General features: G+C 39.9%; 1 protein-coding gene across 9 annotated transcripts in view; it reads left to right on the top strand.

The window, feature by feature from the left end:
- ZFX (zinc finger protein X-linked) overlaps window positions 1–20,277 on the top strand; it is a 55,990-nt gene extending 35,713 nt beyond the window's left edge. For 7 of the 9 annotated variants that reach the window (XM_004769158.3, XM_045089416.1, XM_045089415.1 and 4 more), the window contains 5 exons: window positions 13,633–13,782; window positions 14,002–14,145; window positions 14,519–14,671; window positions 15,206–15,346; window positions 16,221–20,277. In XM_004769158.3, coding sequence (XP_004769215.1) covers window positions 13,633–13,782; window positions 14,002–14,145; window positions 14,519–14,671; window positions 15,206–15,346; window positions 16,221–17,404 — 1,772 coding nt within the window. In that variant the 3' untranslated portion in view covers window positions 17,405–20,277. The remainder of the gene's footprint in view (window positions 1–13,632; window positions 13,783–14,001; window positions 14,146–14,518; window positions 14,672–15,205; window positions 15,347–16,220) is intronic. The other 2 variants (XM_045089418.1, XM_045089419.1) reach the window with 2 other exon arrangements.
- The last annotated feature ends 1,312 nt before the right edge of the window (window positions 20,278–21,589 follow it).

Below are 21,589 nucleotides of genomic sequence, written 5' to 3' on the forward strand. Positions count from 1 at the left end.
ACCCTCAATGTTAAAGTTTAAATTTTTAAGTCCAGGCAAAAATGCATAATTCCATTTTAAAAGGTGTAACACAATAAGTGATGGCGACATTGTATGTTCTTATGGAAAACACTGGTGCTTTGGGCATGCTTGCCTGTCTTACAGTAACATCAGGGGAAACGACTAATACACTTCTACAGCATGCGGTCCTTCCAGTCAAAAATTGAACATTTAGCCATAGAGCCTCTTTTCTAATGTCAACCTATATGATGGCTTCATTTCATTTCTATACATTCTAATAAAATATGTGCTCTCGGTTATTTTAAGCAGTTAAAATAGATAAATTAAGAATAATTATAGCAAATAATTAATACTTAGAACCCTTTAAACTAATTTGGTTAAAGTATGTCATAATTTTTAACATGTGGATTATAAAATTGGAAATTTTTACTTTGTTCCGACCATAAGCCTAATAAAAGTTATGACGGTGAGTGTGGAGTAATAATACAGCTGTCTTCTCTCCATTTAGTTGGTTTTATACACTAAGGCTAAAGATGTTTTCACTAAGATAAAGTTGATTTCGAAATACTGTTTTCTACAGTTTGTAACTGCTTGTATAAAAGCTGAATGATAATAAATCATTAGATTGGTTAGTTCTTAACTAATGCTTCTTAAGCTCTTTTGGTTTGGTGGCATTTATATAATTTAAGTCCATTTGAGTTAGTATTTCGAGAAGAGCTCAGGTGCTAATGTGTGGAACATGTTCAACAGACCTATTTTTTAAATGACCCTTGAGTCAGTTTGCAGGTTTATTGTTAATAAAGGTCACTTTTCAAGGGGAAAATATTTATGACTATATTTGTGGTTTGATTGTTACCAAGTCAAAATGGACAATTAAGAAAAAATTTTTTGACATAAGCTGTTTTATCCCAGGAAAGATTGTAGATTTGTAACAAGTTGGTAACAATAAAAATAGGTAAGAGTAAACCTTCAATAAATAGTATTTGTGTGCCAGAACTTAGTGTATATTATTTTCTTTACACAACCTTATAAATGTTGGTGTTATCACTCTTCTTAACTTCCTAGGAAAGAGGATCAGTTTAAGTAACTTGAGCAAAGTTATACATCCAGCTGGCATTAGATTGAGGATGTGGAATCAAGTGGTTTTATTCCGGTGTCTGCCCTCTACTCTCATATTGCCTTTTTCGTGTGTGTGTGTGTGTGTGTGTGTGTGTGTGTGTGTATTTATATACATCGAATATAAAGCTTCTACTACAAAGCAGTAGAGTTTGGCTTAAATACTGCTTATAGGTGGGTGGAGGAGGCAACTAGAATTCAGTGGTTCTTAAAATTTATATTATTTTAAAAAATTTAAAAATTTACAGTATTATTGAATACCCAGTTTCAGCAGTGTTAGGAAATAATTTAAGGGACTTAAACATTTTCTTTCTTAACTCATAGCAGAAGCCACCAAGACGGCCTCCAAATCCTATTCTATTGTTTTTCTATCTAAAGAATAGATTTTTTTCAAATTTATGTTTAAATGAGAAAAAGAAATCATACAGAAACTGTTATTTTTACTTTTGCCCATATTTACTTTCCTTGCAGCTTCATTCATTCAGAAACATTTCTTGACCAGCCACAATAAGCTAGGAACCTTGGTAGCTGTTAGAGATAAACAGTGCGAGTCTCTGGCTTTTTAGAGTCCAGCACACAATCCTAGAGGGAAGACAAACAGAAACAGATCATTACAGTGGATTGTGAAAAGATACAAAACTGAAAATACGAAGTATTTTGGAAGCGTTAAGGGCGGAAATGGGGTTGTGTGTGGATTTTTGGTATACTTCTGTGCGCTACGTGCTGTGAAAGCATTACAAACCAGAGTTCTGTGGATGCTTGGTTGAAGACCTGAATCTCTGTATTTCATCTCTGCTCCTAACCATTTCCTTCCCGCTCATAATTATTTTGGAGCAGATTCCATTCATCATTTCATTCATAGGTAGTTTAGTATATATATCTGAAGGACAATGATTTTTTTTTTTAATGAAACAATATCATGGTCACATCTTTAAAACAATCATTGGAGGTGAATTCATTTGAAAGACGAGTGGGTGGGTAAGGCAGGAGGTGTTCTGACCAGATGGTCTGATGTTAGCTCCTAGTTAAGCACAACTTTTGGTCATAGTGGATAGCTAATAAAAATGGTTCTGGGGGAGGGGAGCGCCTGGGTGGCTCAGTGGGTTAAAGCCTCTGCCTTCGGCTCAGGTCATGATCCCAGGGTCCTGGGATCGAGCCCCGCATCGGCCTCTCTGCTCGGCGGGGAGCCTGCTTCCCTTCCTCTCTCTCTGCTTGCCTCTCTGCCTACTTGTGATCTCTGTCTGTCAAATAAATAAATAAAATCTAAAAAAAAAAAAAAAAAAAGGTTCTGGGGGAAGGGAGCACCTGGGTGGTTCAGTCCGTGAAGTGTCCAACTTGATTTTGGCTCAGGTCCTGACCTCATGGTTGTAAGATTGAGCCCTGTGCTGGGGCTTAAGATTCTCATTCTCCCTCTCCCTCTGCACCTCCTCCCACAAAAGTCCTTCTGGGAATGATTGAGGAAATAAATCCAAACTTCTATGTTTAATGCATAAACTCTGAGGGTTAATACAATCTAATGGTTTATTTACTGATTCTCAGGGCTGTTAGTGTAGGAGACATGGTAAAATATTTGTTTTATTCCTTTGTTCTGTGGGCAGATTGTTGGATGTTTCTGTATCTTACCATTATTTTTATTTACTGTCAGTTTTGTTTCTTAACGTTTAGTAAACAACAGTATACAATTTTAGAGTTTAAAAAATACATATCCTCATGGGAATGTTTCTGAAATGTGAGAAAAGTCTTATTTAAGGAAGACATATTGAATAAGCTTTAAGCCTGTTCTGATGAAATTTCAAAAAGATTTCTGTTAATCCGTCTAAAATTATGGTCTTTCTTGTGGGCACTCTGAATTATCGGTTTAATGTTCAGTGTGGATGTCAGTTGGATTTGTACCAAGGGTGAAGCAGTCAAGTAAGGCACATGTATTGTTGTCCTCCCCTCTCCCCACCAAAAATAAGATTGGGTAAAAAGTCTATCTTGAAGGCCTTAGAAGCAGTTGGAGCTTCAGATGAGCCTTGTGACTCATATTTACTGTTCATCTGCTTGTGACCTAGACAAAATTGTCCAACAGCTTGCCCTTTGAACAGATCTGTGATTACTTTGTGGGGTAATGGGGGCTGGGCAGGGGAGAGAGAAATGAGAGAGGGAAAGAAAGAACATGCTTCAAGAAATTCTTCAGTGTATGGCAACAGTGTTAGAGTGAGCCAGCTTTCCATTTGGATGCCAGCCCAGCTGGTCATTAGCTGTATGATTCCGAGCAAATTTACTGATTTCTCTTTGGCCTTTGTTTTTTTATTTGTAAGATGGCAGTCCTTCTACCTGGCCTGTGGACTGGTTGGGAGAATTAGAGATCCTATGCAGCAGGCACCCAGGGCAGAGCCTGCCTGTCCGTAATGGCTAGTCATTATTGTTCACACGGAGTCTCTCTGTTAGTGGCATCGCTAACTCTGGACTGGCTTCACTTAAGACCTTTCTGTTGTCTGATCAGGAAATCCTTTGCTAAAGGCCCGCACAGGGTGAGAGTGTGATAGTCGTTCCTTTCTTTTCCCCCTGAATTTATAGTATTAAGAAATCCATTCTTGGCTAACTAGATTTGGTTAGCTGTGTTTTAGACCAGTTTGGCAAATATTTTTCACAAATTCTGTCTCTGACATCATGCTAGAGCTCACTGTAACTGAGATCAGACACTTGAATGGCTCTGATCCTTTAATTCCCCTTCTATAGAATACACTAATTTCATTAAATCTTTGAATGTCTCCAGGAAAGCTTCAAGAGGTAAAGGAGATAGATTATAACTAATCCTCTGAAATCTTTTATACGCTATATAATGAAAATAAGATGGAATTTTAACCACAAAAAGAGGGTTCCTAAGGAGGAAGCTAAGAAAGGAAGGCCCAAAAGTGAACTTGTAAGTATATTTATCTGCTAGAACATCTGCTTACTCAGCAGAATGCTTCCTGCAGGTTACTTAGTCTTAAGTGCTCAGGTTTCAAATCTGTAAAGTGGAGATAAAACACCTAAGTCATGGAGCTATTGTCATTGATATCATGATAAAATAGAGGGATACCACTGACTACAGTGTCTAGGACATAACAGTTGCTCATGAGCTCAGGTATCCTTTTAAGGGGTGCTGCCCATCTGTGGTTATTTTTTTTTTCCCCTAGATTTTATTTACTTGTGAGAGAGAGAGAACGAGCCCAAGCATGGGGAGCAGCAGGCAGAGGGAGAAGCAGGCTCCACAACGAGCAGGGAGCCCAATACGGGACTTGATTCCAGGACCCTGGGATCGTGACCTGAGCCGAAGGCCAATGCTTAACTGACTAAGCCATGCAGGTGTCCTTCGGTATTTTTACCTGCTCACAAAGGAAACCTTAAGACATTAAATAATACCAAGTTTTTACTCTGTAGTTTTTTTTTTCTTTTGATTGGATTTTGGGTTTAGAGGTTTAAAGATTGAAATGATTAAGTAGTGGTAAGATGATTGGGCTTATCAGAGTAAGTTAGAACAGGTTCTTGGTTCAGAGAACCAAATTCTTTCTTCAATAGCAAGACTGACTGTCGGGGTCTTCTGAAAAGGCCTGATTTCCCTCCATGATGTTAATCCTAACATTCACACTTGTTAAAACTTTAGAATAAAGATTTGTGTATTCAGACTGTCCCTTGAAATAAATTATTTAGGATATAAAATCATCTTTATTTTTCTTTCAAAATTAACCTGTTTTAAGATCTATTAGGTGGCTAGCTTCTTGTTCTGCTCCATTGTGAAGTAGTTGCTTTCTAGGTTTAATGTAATACAGACATTTTTCTGAAATTTTCCGTCTCTTATTTCCCCAGATTAATCCACTGTTTTATGGATTCCCTTGCCATCTTCTTTCTTGATTTACTCCCTTATTGTACTGGACCACATATTGAAATAACTTCCTAAGGAGTATAGATTGTGTACTAAAATATTTTTATTCTACCCGTAAATGGGATTGATAATTTGGTTAAGTACAGAATTCTAGATTAAAGAGAATTTTCCTTGAGAACTTGTGTTGCTGTGTTTCAATGTCACCTAGCATCTAGTGTTACGGTTTAGGAGCTTGATGTCATCTTGACTCTCATTCCTAAGTGTTTCTTTTTATTCTGAAAGCTTTAAAGATCTTTTTATCCCTCCTGGTCTGAAATACCATACATTTGTGCTTAGCTAGGTATAGGTCTTTTCTTGCACTGTGTTTTCAATAATGATGAGTTCTTTGAATCTAAAGAATCTTCAGGTTTCTGAAATAATTTTATTTATTAATACAATATATTAATTGCAAGAAGAATCTCTGAAAGAAACAGAATAAGTATATCCTAACAACTGTCTGCACCTCTGTGTTCCATTATGATAGTCATTAGCCATGTGGCTCATTAAATTTAAGTTTAATTAAATGAAAAATAAAATTAGGTATCTATTGTCTAAGTTGCACCAACCACATTTCAAGGGCTGAATAACCACATGTAGCTAGTGGAGATAGAGATATAGAACATTTCCAACGTGATCTTTCTTAAAAGCCAAAGAGGAGATGCAGAAGTTCAAAGAATATATTATAAGACAGTAGAGGCATCTAGAAAATAAACTAACAAAATTCAAAAAGAAGCTGAGGAGAAAAATAAAAATAGAATCAAAATAAAAGCCACCATAGAAGCAAATATAAGAATAAATATGCCTCAGTAAATAAGCATGGGCAGAGGATCCAGCTTTAGGAAATCACAAAAATGAAATGGTTAAGAAGGAAAAGGTGCAAAAATGATTACGGAGAAGAAGGCTAGATACAGGAGACAGATAAAGGAGGTAGACACATAAGGGGAGTTCTCAAGGGAACAACCAATGAACTACAAAAATATTTATAGTGGAAGAAATTTTCCTAAAATAAAGACTGGAATCTTTCACAGAATTTTCCTGAAATAAAGATCAAATCTTTCTTGTTTCAGGAAATTGATAGAATGATAAAACCAGCAAGTCATAATCATAGTGATGTTTAGTGAAATTTAAGGATAAAGAGTTGTAGGGACATCTACACAGAAATACTCAGTGTTTGAAGGGAGTGGAACAACTCTTCAAAGTTCTGAGAAAAAGTAACTAAGAATTTTATACCCAGGGCACCTGGGTGGCTCAGTTGGTTGAGCGACTGCCTTCAGCTCAGGTCATGATCCCCAAGTCCCGGGATTGAGTCCCACATCGGGCTCCCAGCTCCACGGGGAGTCTGCTTCTCCCTCTCACCTTCTTCTCTCTCATGCTCTCTGTCACTCTTTCTCTCTCAAATAAATAAATAAAATAAAGAATTTTATACCCAGCCAGTGTATTCTTCAAGTGAGGGCCACAGACTAACATTTTCATGTCAGCCCTATTTGGTAATCTAAGCAAACCAAGGGATCATTCAGTATAAAGAACTCTAGAATGGAGAAACTGATAAAAGAGTTGGTAGTGAGCATTGGCATTCCTTTAATATTTAAGTAACTATAAAATACTTGGGACAGGGAGGGGCACCTGGGAGGGCCCCACTCTCAATTTTGGCTCAGGTTATGATCTCACAGTCATGAGATTGAGCCCAGCATTGGGCTCCAAGCTAAGCATGGAGCCTGCTTAAGATTCTCCATCTCTCTCTGCTGACCCCCATCCCCTACAGGTGCATTCTCTCCTCTCTCAAAAAAAAAGGGGGGGGGGGAATGGGAGGGTATTGATATGTTCATTTCCATATCTTTCATAGTAGGATGGCAGTAGATACTGGCCTTAAAATTGACTCATGGGGCGCCTGGGTGGCTCAGTTTGTTAAGTGTCCAACTCTTGGATTTGGCTGAGGTCACGAGATTGAGCCCCGCATCAGGGTCTGCGCTGGGTATGGACCCTGCTTGAGATTCTCTCTGTCCCTCTCCCTCTGCCCCTCCCCCCCACTCTTGTGCATACACTCTCACTCTCCTTAAAAAACAAAATGATTCATGTATTATAAGCAAAATATGGCTAAATGTTTTTTTAATATATTTTTTCATCTTTAGAGGTCTAAGAACTAGTAACATAATGTCTGGCATTTACTTGAAGATCAGCATTCACATATTTAAGAAACGAATGTTAAATCTTTTCTGTATATCAGAGTGTATTGTAGACACTTGGGATACATCATTGAACAAAACAGTTGCCAGTGCTTTTCCCCTCCCTTATGTTGTAGCAGAGGTACACAGACATAAATAAGTGATGTAATATATGTGATACCTTCTTGGGAAGAAAACAGAGGTATAAGGAGGATTCGGGGTTGCAGATGTGGGCAGGGTTTGCTGAGATGACATTTGAGCAGAGACTTAATTTTGAGATACCTGATAGACTTCAGAGATATGTACAAATCTGAGTTCAGGAAATAGGACTAGAATGGAGATGCAAAATTGAGAGTTACTGGCACAGAGATGAGATTTAAGCTATATAACTGAATGACATTGCCAAAGGAGTGATTGTAAATAAACCAACACCAAAAGCCAAGCCTGAGGTTTGCAACATTAAGAGGCCGCTCCTGCAAAGGACTAAGGACGCAGGGCTGGTGAGGGAGGAGGAAGCCAAGAGCTTACATCCTGGACACCAAGTGAGGAAAGTGAATCAGAGTCAAAGGAATGCAGAGAATGGGCGACCTTGATGAACAGTTTTGGTGGAATCATGGGCGCAGTTGAAGTGAGTTTAGAAGATATGGAAAGACAATTGGAGAAATGGGGAAAAGAGGTTTTGTTATAAAAGGGGAAAAGAATAGTTTGTTTATATGCTGATGAAAGTGATCCAGTAGAGGGGGAGAGATGCTGGAACAATCCAGAGGGGGCAGGCTTTAGCTAGGAATGGAAGGGATTTGTCTTGATTACAGGCCGGGTTTGGCTGCTGGTGGGTGAGTAGAAGCTGATGGTGAATCTTCGATTGTTTTCCCTTGTTCTCAGTGAAGTAAGAGGATTGTCAACTGGGAATGAGGATGGGGAGGTGAAATTAGAGATTTGAGCAGAGAGGATACTAGAAAATGAGAGAGAGAGAAAGTAGCAGAAACAGTTTGCTTCAGGTTTAGGGTCACAGATTTAAGGGTGGGACCATCGGGGTGCATGCGTGTTTCCGGTCAGCTGGTACAGAGGCAGAGAGGAGAATTGAAATTAGGCAAGTCTGTGTTTCTCTCAAGCCAGTATGACGGAGTGAAAGGAGGGAGAGGGCGGGGGATCAGAGAGCAAGGGAATGAGAGTCACTGTGTAATTCAAGTTGAGTTCAAGTAAATGATAACATAGTGTTTTTTGTTTAAAAACGACATATTACGATATCCAGTTTTCATTAAAATATCTGTTCACTCTTTTATTTATAAATAAGCATATTTATTTATAAATATAAATGTGTCTGAATAATTATCGGTAAATTGATAGTTCTAAGTGGTAGGATCTTGATCACATTTTAATTTTCTTTTTTTTTTTTTTTTAAAGATTTTATTTATTTATTTGTCAGAGAGAGAGAGAGCACAGGCAGAATGGCAGGCAGAGGCAGAGGGAGAGGCAGGCTCCCTGCGGGGCAAGGAGCCCGATGTGGGACTCGACCCAGGACGCTGGGATCATGACCTGAGCCGAAGGCAGCTGCTTAACCAACTGAGCCACCCAGGCGTCCCTTAATTTCCTTTTATACTTTAAAAATACTTCTCTTTGGGGGGGCCTAGGTGACTCACTGGGTTAAGCAGCTACTTTCGGCTCAGGTCATGATCCCAGGGTCCTTAGATTGAACCCCGTGTCGGGCTCCCTACTGAGTGGGGAGCCTGCTTCTCCCTCTGTTTCTGCTGCTCTTCCTGCTTGTGCTCTCTTGCTCATGCTCTCTCTCTCTCAAATAAAAATAAAATCTTTAAAAATACTTTTCTTGAACAGTAAACTGCATGATTTCTACAACAAATAACATACAAGTACAAGAAGCGTAAAAGAATAAAAATAAAAGTGCATTATTTAAGTTCAGGGCACACGGGTAGTCTAGGGCCCGATTGGAGAAACAGGATTGAAAGCAGAAAGCACTTTGGGGGGTGCCTGGGTGGCTCAGTGGGTTGGGCCGCTACCTTCGGCTCAGGTCATGATCCCAGGGTCCTGGGATCGAGTCCGCATTGGGCTCTCTGCTCAGCAGGGAGCCTGCTTCCCCCTCTCTCTCTCTCTGCCTGCCTCTCTGCCTGCTTGTGATCTCTCTCTCTGTCAAATAAATAAATAAAAATATTAAAAAAAAAAAAAAGAAAGAAAGAAAGCACTTTGGTCAGAGATTGCTAGACTGTGCAGTTTGTATTTTATTTGGTAGGAGATGGAGTACCATTCTGGGCCAGAGAGTAAGGCAACTGGATCTTTGTTTTAGGAAAGCTGACTGAGGCCTATGTCTAGGGGTATTTGGTAGGAAATGTAGGAAGAGAGAGATAAATGGTAAAGATCTTTTATTTTCATGATGTTAATTTGTACAGAATGCAATCCCATCATAATCCAGTATCATATATTTTTCTGTCTTGGTAAAAATTATACTAAAATTTGTCTAGAAACTTAAGTGAAAGTAACAAAACAGTATTAAGTATTTCATAAGGTTTTCATGAGGAGTGAATGGTTACATTTTAAGGGCTTATCATCATGCTGGGCATATGAGCTATGTGGTCAGTAAATGTTAACCATTATCCATCATGGCCATCATCTTTCCTTGTTATATAGATTCTCCAGCAGCTTAGTTTTACTGATCTTTTAATTCGATCAATGTTCGTTTAACAGTTTACTTGAGGGCACCTGGGTGGCTCAGTTAAGCATCCAACTCTTGATTTCAGCTAAGGTCTTGATGTCAGGATCGTGAGTTCAAAACCTGCGTTGGCCTTCACACTGTGTGTGGAGCCTACGTAAAGAAAAAGACGGGTGCCTGGGTGGCTCAGTCAGTTAAGTGACTGCCTCTTGATTTGGGCTTAGGTCCTGTTCTCAGGGTTGTGAGGTTGAGCCCTGAGTCCTGTTCCCTGCCTTGGGCTCTGTGCTGGGCGTAGAGCCTGCTTAAGATTCTTGCTTTCCATCTCCCTCTGCCGCTCCCCCCACCCCGGTGCCCCCCACCAACACCACCACAGGTGGTTGTACACTCTCTCTCTTAAAAAACAAACAAAAAAAACAATTTACTTGAAGTGATGTATTTCCTACCCCCACCCCAGTAATTTTTCTCTTCCAGAAACTACTGGGGTTTTTGAGATATTGATGAACTATATTTTTAGACACCACTATATCTGTAACATTGCAAATAAGTATCCCTCAATTTTTGGTCTTCGAAGAGAATTTACTGAAGCTCCTTTCAAGCAGTATAAAGTCCTGCCTATGTTTTGCTATAGTTTTGCTGTTACTAATGAGATTATGGGTAAGTCAGAGGTTTCTCAGTTCTGAAGTTTATAATACTGGATGAGTTGTAAAGCTTATTATTATGTAAGGCTTGAGGAAACTGATGCCAATTTTACTTTAACAAAAATAGAAAAACTGGGAAGAAAATTCACTAACATCATGAAGGAGTCTCTGGTTGGTGAGACTATTGGTGATTTTTTTAATTCTAAATTTTATACAGTAATCATACATTTTTTTAAAAACCAGAAGGTGAAAATAAAGGTCTGTGTTGTAAAGACAGGCACCTTTTCTCTCTCCCATCCCTCACTCATTGGTTCACTGACTTTGGGCAAGTCACATACCATCTCAGAGCCTTTATTTCTTTATCTGGAAAAGGTAAAGATCAAATAAAAGTACCGAGAAATGTTAAGGAAATCGCAGAATGCCATGCAAGATGGTGATCATTATTAGAAGTAGTCTTAATTTCCAGAAATTATGCTCTTCTATTTTAGAGAGGCCTTGTTCCAGAGCTCTAGGCCTTCATCACTACATTAGGAGAAGGCACTTAGGCGGAAATCATACGTATGGTGACTCAGTTTTATCCAAGGCTTCTTTGTCTGTTTTTAGAAGTTCATTTTTAATGATAGCTTTAAATGCACAGAGAAATTTTGAGTACTTATCAGGACCATAAAAGTGGGTTTTTTTTTTAAAGTCACTTTTGTAATTTTTCATCTTCAGAGTAATTTCATAAGTTCAGTGTGGGGCAAATTCTCAAGGTGAAAACCCAAAGGTGAATTCTACTTTAGTCTAATAATAGAATAGCTTGGCTTGGCTCAGGTGAGCTCATATATTTGAAATGTGTTTTCCCCACATATTTACAAAAGCAAGCCAAAAGGTCTTTTGCTCTAAATTATAGATAAATACGTGACATTTTGCAGGCTCCAAAACGACTAGATTTTTTCCATCATCAAAGGCTTCATCTTATTAGTACCAACAAACTAACATATGCTAGAACAGCCAGCCTAAACCTTGTTCTTTGTAAACACAAGGACATTTGATTTTCCAGTACCTGTTAGAATCTGTTTTGCCAGACCTTGCCCAAAAAGGGCAAGCTTTATCAACAGTACCTAACTGTTCGGAGATGAGTTTTCTGAATATGTAACAGCAGGCCTCTGCAGCTAGTGTGCTGGGCTCTTCATCCTTGTAAACTCTATCTCACCTTGAAATTGCAGAGCTATCTTTAAGAAAACAGCCTTGGTTCAGTCAGCTGGGTATGTCCTAAAAATATTTAGCTTTGAAAAAGGGTAAGTACATAGCAGGCCAGAAATAAGGACCTAATGCCAGTTCTTTCCCCCTACAAACCATTTTTATAAAGCATAGTCAAGATACTTGAATTTAGTTAGTCATGTGCAGAGTTCAGGGAACCTCTCTGTTTTTTCGAACCACAAAGAGTTTAACCACCTGGTCTCTGAACCTGCATATTGTGAAGCTTGTCCGGGATCAGCTCGTTTTCTCCAGCTCTTCACCCGGTTTGCCATTTTCTCCTGGTAACCCAAGCCCTTGCCTTCAGTTTCATATCCACGGTTGAAGCCAGCAGCCACCAACTCCTCCAGCTCCCCGCAGGACAGCCTTCCCCCTTCACGTGGGGTGGCCGTGTTCGCATCCGTGTTTACCACCTTGAGTCCTAGAAGGGTAACACGTTGCTCCCCCTGTCTAAGGAGAATTTCGTCATCTTAGCCTCTTAATTTCATCTTCCCCTTTTCCTCTGAGGTCTTGATCCGGAAGTTTTCCCATGTCTTCTGGCTTAAGCTTCTTCCCTTCTGTTGTATTTGCTCCCACAGACTGAATATGCTTAAGTATTCTTATCGATTAAATAGAAAAGTCCTTGACCCTGTGCCCCATTCTAGTTACTGCCCCTATGTTCTCCATTTTAAAATTGGACTTTCTGAAGAAATGCACACCGTCCATTCAGTCCTCACCCCACTTTAATCTGACCCCACATATGTATGTGTGTAGCCTTCACTACACTGCTTTTCACCGGGAGCCTCAGTGACTTCCAGGTGATCACAGTCCATACAGACATTTCTCCTTGACTTGGGTGTGTGCTGCATTATTACCGTGGGCATTACTAGGTTTCCCAAACCTGTGTGTCGGCCTTCAGTTTCAGACTCAAATACCTAGCAACCGTCTTCCTGTCTCATTCATCGAATTGTTGGCTCATCCACATTCTGAGCATCTGCTGTCACCAGATTCTTGTCTTTAAAGACTGATGAGTAAAGTGACAGGTATCTGCTCTATCTGTGGGGAAGAGGGGGGAAAGTCTCTGATAGTGACAGTACAGTGAACCGTGTCCTTGGAGAGAAGCAAGCAAAGGAGAGAAGCAAGCAAAGGGTGCTGTGAATATCAAAGAACTGGGACAGGCACCAGCCTGAGAGCTTTTAGGGATGTTAACTTTCAGACCTTAAATTAATTAGCTATGTAGGAAGAGAGATCACCTAAATCAGAAACCTCATAGTTATTCTTGGCTCCTTTGTTATGTTCAGTTTTCACTCTTGGATTCTACCATGAGTCCTGAGACAGGGCTCCAGTCCTGCCTTCTTCCCCATCCATCCTCCTTCTGTCCTGATGTAAGGCCTTGTCCTCTGTTGCCTGCATTTGGGGGTGGGGAGGTGTTACCCGCATGTTTGCGGTAGACCCACGAGTGGTACCCTTGCTTTATGTCTCCATCCCTTGGCATCCACTTCTCTAAAGGTCAGCATGGTGTTAGCAAAAATGGCGATCTGCCATTCTCACTGCTCTCCTGAAACGTCTCTGCTCAGAATCTCTAAATCTCTCCACGTACCTGGCTTCACCCCTACACATTCTAATTCTGTGGTGCTGGCGGGCTGGAGCCTGTGTTCTTTGGTTCCCTAAGAGATATTGACATCTGACCAGACTGAGAAACCTCTGACCTATCATTGTCAAGTCTGAACCCCTCTGCCTGGTTGCGCAAGGGCCTCCATGACACCCACCCCCAACACTTGGCTTAGCAGTCAACCTCATTTCCCACCATGCCCCTACTGGTCTAGATAAAATCATCCCATTTTGTATGAATCCTGTTAGGGTATTTGTAAAAAGGACTTTTCAGAACATGACATTTTATTTAACTATCTGCTATTGTTATTTGTAATGTGTTTCCTGCCTTTTCAGTGGATGATGCTGGCAAAATAGAACATGATGGTTCTTCTGGAATGACCATGGATGCAGAGTCGGAAATTGATCCTTGTAAGGTGGATGGCACTTGCCCTGAAGTCATCAAGGTGTACATTTTTAAAGCTGACCCCGGAGAGGATGACTTAGGTAAGAGGAAATCTTCACCGTATTATGCATCCTGATCAGGCACATCAACCTGATTTCTTTTGGCTGGTTGAGATTACAGACCTTTGAAATCTTGTCTGAAGATAACTTTTAAGCAAGGATTTTCATGTAGCTGTGGAAAAGGATATGAAACATACTAAGGCAAATGGGTGGAAATGAAGTTTTCAGATAAATTCTCAGAGCTGTCATCTTCCCTAATAGGTGGCACTGTAGACATTGTGGAGAGTGAGCCTGAGAATGACCATGGAGTTGAATTACTTGATCAGAATAGCAGTATTCGTGTGCCAAGGGAAAAGATGGTTTATATGACCGTCAATGACTCTCAGCAAGAAGATGAAGATTTAAGTAAGTAGGTGGCCTTTTTGTGGGAGAAAGTCTTACGTTTCTGTAGCTCTCTTTTTAAATACGGTCAGTATTCAAAGGAAAATAAGTGGCATTATTGTAGAGATTGTTATGCTACCGTGTGCCTCCAAGGGCAGTCTCAGTAACTCTTTGTGGATGCATAGAACGTTGCCTTACAGACACATTAAGGTGAAAGCCAAGAAACAAATGATTCGTTCAACAAATACTTGTTGCCTGCTTAGGACTCTGTAAAAGTTCTAGGTGTGTAACACTTGAGCCTTCTTTCTACTCGTCTGTTACCTGAATTCAAATAAAAATGCCTTTCCTGTGATCTCTGTAAACGTGGTCACAAAAGTTGATATAATTTCCTACTTAGATGTCGCGGAAATCGCTGATGAGGTGTATATGGAGGTGATCGTAGGGGAGGAGGATGCGGCGGCGGCGGCAGCAGCCGCTGCAGCGCACGAGCAGCAGATCGACGACAATGAAATCAAAACCTTCATGCCAATAGCCTGGGCAGCGGCTTACGGTAAGTCCCTTGGCGGCTCTTCAGACGGACTTGGCTCGCAAGTGGGACTTTGTGATTGAAAACGGTGTCTGTGGCCTTAGGTTTCCGAAATAGGAAACACCACTACCCTGTAAGGGTTACTTGATTTGAACAGGAGGACAGTAAGATGATAAAGTCTACCTTCTGTGTTTATTTATAACAGGAATTTCCTCTGTGTGTGTATTGCATAGAAGGAAGTACTGTAAGAAGTACAGAGGCTTTCAAGCTGAACCTTTTCATCTTGATCGTATCTGACCCATGACTTTACAGTTTGGGGAGATGACATGGGAGTTCATGGGACAAAATGCTGACATGTGTTTTTTAGATTTGGAAGCAAGGCCTTTCCTGCTGTCTCACTATAATAAATGCGGTCCTAAAACCCATTACCTAGAATGGGGACTTTCTGTCATTCATGAGTATCATGGCTTACTTTTCGTTGTTATAGTTAATAAAGCATCCCTAATTTTTTATAGTTTATAATACTGTATGATTTTGTTTTTTAATGCGCATTGTTAGGTAATAATTCTGATGGAATTGAAACCCGGAATGGCACTGCAAGTGCCCTCTTGCACATAGATGAGTCTGCTGGGCTCGGCAGACTGGCTAAACAAAAACCAAAGAAAAGGAGAAGACCTGATTCCAGGCAGTACCAAACAGGTGAGGGCACACAAGTCCCACAGCGCAGCGTGCTTGGCGAGCTCTCAGATGAAACTCTAGTATGTATCCACAGAGGTGTTGTGATGGCATTTTAGCTGCTAGACCACATGTAGCTTTTGTGTGTGGAATTTGAAAATATAATTTTAAGAATTCAGTGATATTCATGAATGATTGCCTGGGATAAAAAGAAACAGGGAATGGATCAATCATGGATGGGGAACAAAATTCAAAACTCGGGTGGTTTTTATGCGGAAATGAAAGAAATCCCTCAGACATGTTACAAGCATTAACTGTTTTAAAACCTAAATTAACGCAAAGAATTGAATCATGTTACCTTAAGGCAGGCTTAATTTACAGAGCAGTAGGACAAGTACCTCAGTTTACCTGACCCTATTCTTGTCTATTCGTGGATGGTGATTTGCATATTAAAATTTTCATAGATAGGTTTAAGCTTTACTGTCGAGTGACACAAAATTAGGTTTTTCAGAATAACCAAAGCAGGAATTGTGATTACAAAACTTGATTTTTATGAAGAATTTTCTGCCGGTTTCTAAATTGATAGAGCTTTGATCACTAGCTGGCAGAAGTTACATATTTATTGATTGATTTTTTTTTTTTTTTTTTTTTTTTTTTAAACTGGAGGGACTGAGGTTGGTACTACCAGACTGAATGAAGTTTTCAGACCAGGGTTCTCTTTATGACAGGGTTGCTCTGCCTCTTATACTGAAAAAACGGTCGAAGGAATGTTACGTAGCAGATAGCTTAATGTGGGAATGCTTGCCTAATAACGTTCTGAACGCACACTTGAAATGCTTGCAGAAACCCAAACGAAACCTGGTTTGATCACTCATGCTCCTTTTTTTTCCTTTCCTAGCAATAATTATTGGCCCTGATGGACATCCCTTGACTGTCTATCCTTGCATGATTTGTGGGAAAAAATTTAAGTCGAGAGGTTTTCTGAAAAGGCACATGAAAAACCATCCTGAACACCTTACCAAGAAGAAGTACCGCTGTACTGACTGTGATTACACTACCAACAAGAAGATAAGTTTACACAACCACCTGGAGAGCCACAAGCTGACCAGCAAGGCAGAGAAGGCCATCGAATGCGATGAGTGTGGGAAGCATTTCTCTCATGCTGGGGCTTTGTTTACTCACAAAATGGTGCATAAGGAGAAAGGAGCCAACAAAATGCACAAGTGTAAATTCTGTGAATATGAGACAGCTGAACAAGGCTTGTTGAATCGCCACCTTTTGGCGGTCCACAGCAAGAACTTTCCTCACATTTGTGTGGAGTGCGGGAAAGGTTTCCGTCACCCGTCCGAGCTCAAAAAGCACATGCGCATCCATACCGGCGAGAAGCCGTACCAGTGCCAGTACTGCGAGTATCGGTCCGCAGACTCTTCTAACTTGAAAACACATGTAAAAACGAAGCATAGTAAAGAGATGCCGTTCAAGTGTGACATCTGCCTTCTGACTTTCTCAGATACCAAAGAGGTGCAGCAACATGCTCTTATCCACCAAGAAAGCAAAACACACCAGTGTTTGCACTGCGACCACAAGAGCTCGAACTCAAGCGATTTGAAACGACACATCATTTCGGTTCACACGAAGGACTACCCCCATAAGTGTGACATGTGTGATAAAGGCTTTCACAGGCCTTCCGAACTCAAGAAACACGTGGCTGCCCACAAGGGTAAAAAAATGCACCAGTGTAGACATTGTGACTTTAAGATCGCAGATCCGTTTGTCCTAAGTCGCCATATTCTCTCGGTTCACACGAAAGATCTTCCGTTCAGGTGTAAGAGATGTCGAAAGGGATTTCGGCAACAGAATGAGCTTAAAAAGCATATGAAGACACACAGTGGCAGGAAGGTGTACCAGTGTGAGTACTGTGAGTATAGCACTACAGACGCCTCGGGCTTTAAACGGCACGTCATCTCCATCCACACGAAAGACTATCCTCACCGGTGTGAGTACTGCAAGAAGGGCTTCCGCAGACCTTCGGAAAAGAACCAGCACATAATGCGACATCACAAAGAAGTGGGCCTGCCCTAACGGTCCCGCCACGGACGTTTGTGGCGATGTTGGCCTTGAAGCAGAAATTTCATTTTAGAGCCAATTGGTCTCGTTCACATACAATACTGTATATTGATTATCCCGTGTACAAATAGAATTATTGCTTCTAGTTGAGTTGGTTTTTCGTTTTTCGTTTTTGTTTTTGTTTTACATTTTGTTTAATAGTGTGTTCTGAATTCTATTCAGTTTGTTTAATAAATGGGGGAAAGCAGCAACAAGTAAGTTGCTTTTAATAAAATAATCCCTGGTTCTATACTGAATTTTTCTATCTTAGAAGTTTTATATTTATTTAAATATTTACCTTGCTTACCTTGATGGTACTCTTCTAAGACCATTTAACTTAAAGTTAAGGTAACTTTAGATTGGTAACTCTGAAAGGACTCATGTTGACTCAGTCCCCCCCCCCATAAATTTCTCACAATAAAATTGTCAGAGACATCTACTAACATAAATGGGAGGTTTTTCCAGTCAGCTCTAATTATCCTAACATGGAAGTCATTTACTCGTCTTGCTTACTATTTTCAGACCACATGACAATGAAAGTTTCCATTTGAGCTTTTGCGTCCCTAGCATCGCTGAGGAGAGAACAGTGGCTGGGTTCGTGTTTCCTTTCCGTTTTGTTTAGCAGACAAACTGTACTTCTTTGGGGGCTTTCTTTGGTGTATTGACATCTTTTGTCAGCATAGCAAACTTTTAGAAGAACTTCCTTGACAAATTTTACTTGATGCTGTTGTATTTTGATTATTCCGTCTGTGCTGCTTTGTCTTGGAATGGTTGTGTGCTACAAATGAGATTATCGAGGACTGCATTTTGGAATCTCCTAGAGGTAACTCGTGGCTCGTAGGATCTTTTGCGACTTTATATATGTAAATGTACCCTGAATTATATATATGCACATATATAGAGAACATGTATCTGTGTGTATTGCTTATTTTACATATTTATACACACAACCCCAGTAGTAGTTAAGATCTATAATGAAAAGTATTAAATTTACAATAACATGAACGATGCAGGGATGCACGAGAGCATTTTGTGAATCATGCTCTTCAGAGAGACTACTCAGGTGAAGAATTAGAAGGAAAATAAGGACACTAGTATTTTTAAAGAGTAAAGGTATTTTCTTTTAAATATCTTTGGTAATTGAAAAAAATAGACGTTAAGATGTTTCTAGATAGAATGTTTTCATACAACTTCAGCTCCATGCCTTTATATTTTTCTGAAAAGCTAATGAGTATCCGGACATAACTCCCTCAGTTCTCTCTGGAGCCCGTGAGGGAACCCTGCGTCACCCAGTGAGGCGGATTAAGGAAACCACAGCTCCGTGTCCCAGAGATCGGGTGCTGATTATGACTCAAACTTGGCAGGTTCAGCCTGCCCTGTTACTTCTTAGTTGCAGTTAGCAAACTTTTAAAAACTGAATGCTCAAATTGGCTTTGGTTAGAAGATAAAGGTGTGTTTAAGTGCATGAGGAAAAGCGGAGGCCTTATTTGGAACGTCACCAAGTCTTTCACAGTTTTGTTTTTCTTTGAGAGCCGACATTTTTTAAACAAGCAGTTCTGAATCAAGAGTCAGACATGCATAAAACTTGAACTTGGCTAATGAGAACTAGATTATGTTAAGATGGATCTTGGAAAATGAAAAACACTTTCTGGGGTCCTTTAAATTGGCTATCAGCATAGAGTGTCTGGCACATCGTAGGAGATTGAGGAATTTTCTTCCCACTTGATAGTTGCCTTGCCACTTCATTATGGTGCTTCATCCCCTCTGTGCTGTTAGGTCTTGACCTTTCGTCTTTCTCTTTGCCATTGATATTTGTATTCAAGAAGTATATTTATAGGGTTAGAAATCTAAATATTTGGTGGTTGGCAAGCCTCTGAAGTGCTAGATTGATTTCGTCCAGTTGTAAATCAAGTGCTTTAGGCTGGTATGAACTCCAACCTGAATGCCAGTTAAAGCCAAGGCATGGGCCTATCCTAGTGGGAGCTCCTGTGCCCTCTTGGCTCTCATACCTGCTTTTTTTTTTTTTTTTTAAATAACTTAAACAATTGTGTGGTTCATTGCCCTGCAGTACTATCCTTGAAAGCTCTGTCTGTTTTTTTGTGAGAACCTTTAAAATCTCCCTTCTTTTTTTCCCCAGAAATCATGTAAAAGAAGACACTTAAATGAAAGTGGAAATTTATTAACTTTAAAACATGGTGTAAAATTAGTACAGAAAATATAAATAATTGGTCATTTAACTATATTTTTTTAAATAAACTGAAAGATAAAGAACACAACACTCTACACACTTTATATTTCTCTTACATAGTCTGGAATCATACACAGTGTACTTTCTTTTTAAAGCACAATATTGAAACCTTTAAAAGGTATTTAAGGGTTTGGTCAAGTGAATATGATGAAATGTATTTGTCTGTATAAAGAGAAAATGAAATTGTAGTCACTGTTACGTACTGACATTAGTTACAACCTAGTTTTAATTCTTAAAACAATTTTGATTAGCAAAGCTAAAAAAAATGGATGTTTCAGTTAAATGTTTTAAAGAGGTACAGATTTTTACAAGGACATAATATAAGTTATTGTTCTGTAGAAATATCCTATTAAATATTGTATGTCCCTCCCTCTGTACACTTTGTAAAAAAAAAAGTAAAATACATAAAAAGAAAATCATATAGGGATGTGTGACATTATTGTAATTGTGTACTTGAGAATAACGTGCAAAAATAAAAATCAGAATATTTTCCTGTTAATGGATGTTTAGTCTATTTGATACCAGTACTAAGTTAATGCTTTTTCTTAAGGAAAAAAATGTACAGTTTTTGTAAAACCTAATAAACATCAAAAACAGTGGATTATTTTCATTTCCCCATTTCTTAATTCCTTTTATGCAGCAGTGGATTGCAAAATGCTTGATTGCTTTGAATTTTGTGACTCGATGCAAATACTCCTCATAGTTCAGCCCTTCAAATTTACAAGTCATATATCAGAGAGCCTAAGAGATGATGGGTGAGTCCTTTGATGAACATGTCCTTGAAGTTCCTTTTTTCCCTTTTCTCTTCATAAGGGATTTGTTTTATTAGCATCTCCAGTTCCCCTGAGACGAATTTGCCATGCGTAATGGTTTCTGAGAACACTGAAGGTTCATTTCGGTATCACTGCATAGCACACTTAATCAGGGGGTGTTGTCCCCACCTCCACAGCAGAAGCCCCCCCTAGAGTAACGCCTCTGTGGCCACATTTGGAGGGTTTTCATTTCATAGACGCTAACTCGCTGGAGAGTGGCCACAGTTAGAAAAATCGAAAGTTAGGTAAAAGTGACCAGGAGTCAAAAGAGAGTAACATTGATCTGAGCCATCTTTGATTTTTAAAGATGAGATCCTCAGATCTTCAGCTATGTAGGAACAAGTGTGTGTTTGCCTAATAGTTGAAACGGTAAATAATCAAAACTTGGGGTCAGCAGTCAAGGGAACACGGTGAGTGTCACTGCCCAGAGCCATAAACCACACAAAAGCGGAGCGTGTGAAACCGTTCATTGTAACAGAATGCCTGGTAGACAGCCTCTTAACTGCTCGGATCCCAGGCAGGCAGGTAAGGTCCGGTTCTGTTCTCTGGGAATCTCGGTATTAGCAGTTTGGTTGCCCACAAATGCTAGGGTTCGTGAAGGAAAAGTGGGACCGGTCCAAACGTTCCAAGGGTGTTATTTTAGAGCTGTGGTTTTCACAGTGTGGTCTGCAACAGTGGCAGTAGCAGCATCCCCTGGAAGTTGGTTAAAGATAAAAATCCTTGGTCACACGCCTCACCCACCGAATTGGGCAGCTGGGCACAAGACCAGGTGATCTGTGTCTTAACATGTCCTCTGCGGGCTTCTGATGCACGCACAGGTTTGGGAAACCGTTTCAGAGCACCCGGGAAACCGAAAAGATCACTGGTGCAGCATTTTGTGTGGTAGACAAGAAAATCTTTCTCTCTCTCTCTCTCTCTCTCACACACACACAGAAATAAGCTGTGAGGGTGAAATGGGACTTAGTTAACACCTTTGGTTTACCTTTTTTAAAGTGTGAGCCCTCCAGACAAGAAGCGTATCCTTTCTAGTATACATTAAGTGGCCTGTATTTCATCAGTCTTGAATGGCCTCCAAGTTATATTCCCCAGAGGTTAATAGGA

Source organism: Mustela putorius, unplaced genomic scaffold (genome assembly GCF_011764305.1).
Source record: "Mustela putorius furo isolate JIRA1106 unplaced genomic scaffold, ASM1176430v1.1 tig00003836_pilon_pilon_pilon, whole genome shotgun sequence".
Lineage (NCBI taxonomy): Eukaryota > Metazoa > Chordata > Mammalia > Carnivora > Mustelidae > Mustela > Mustela putorius.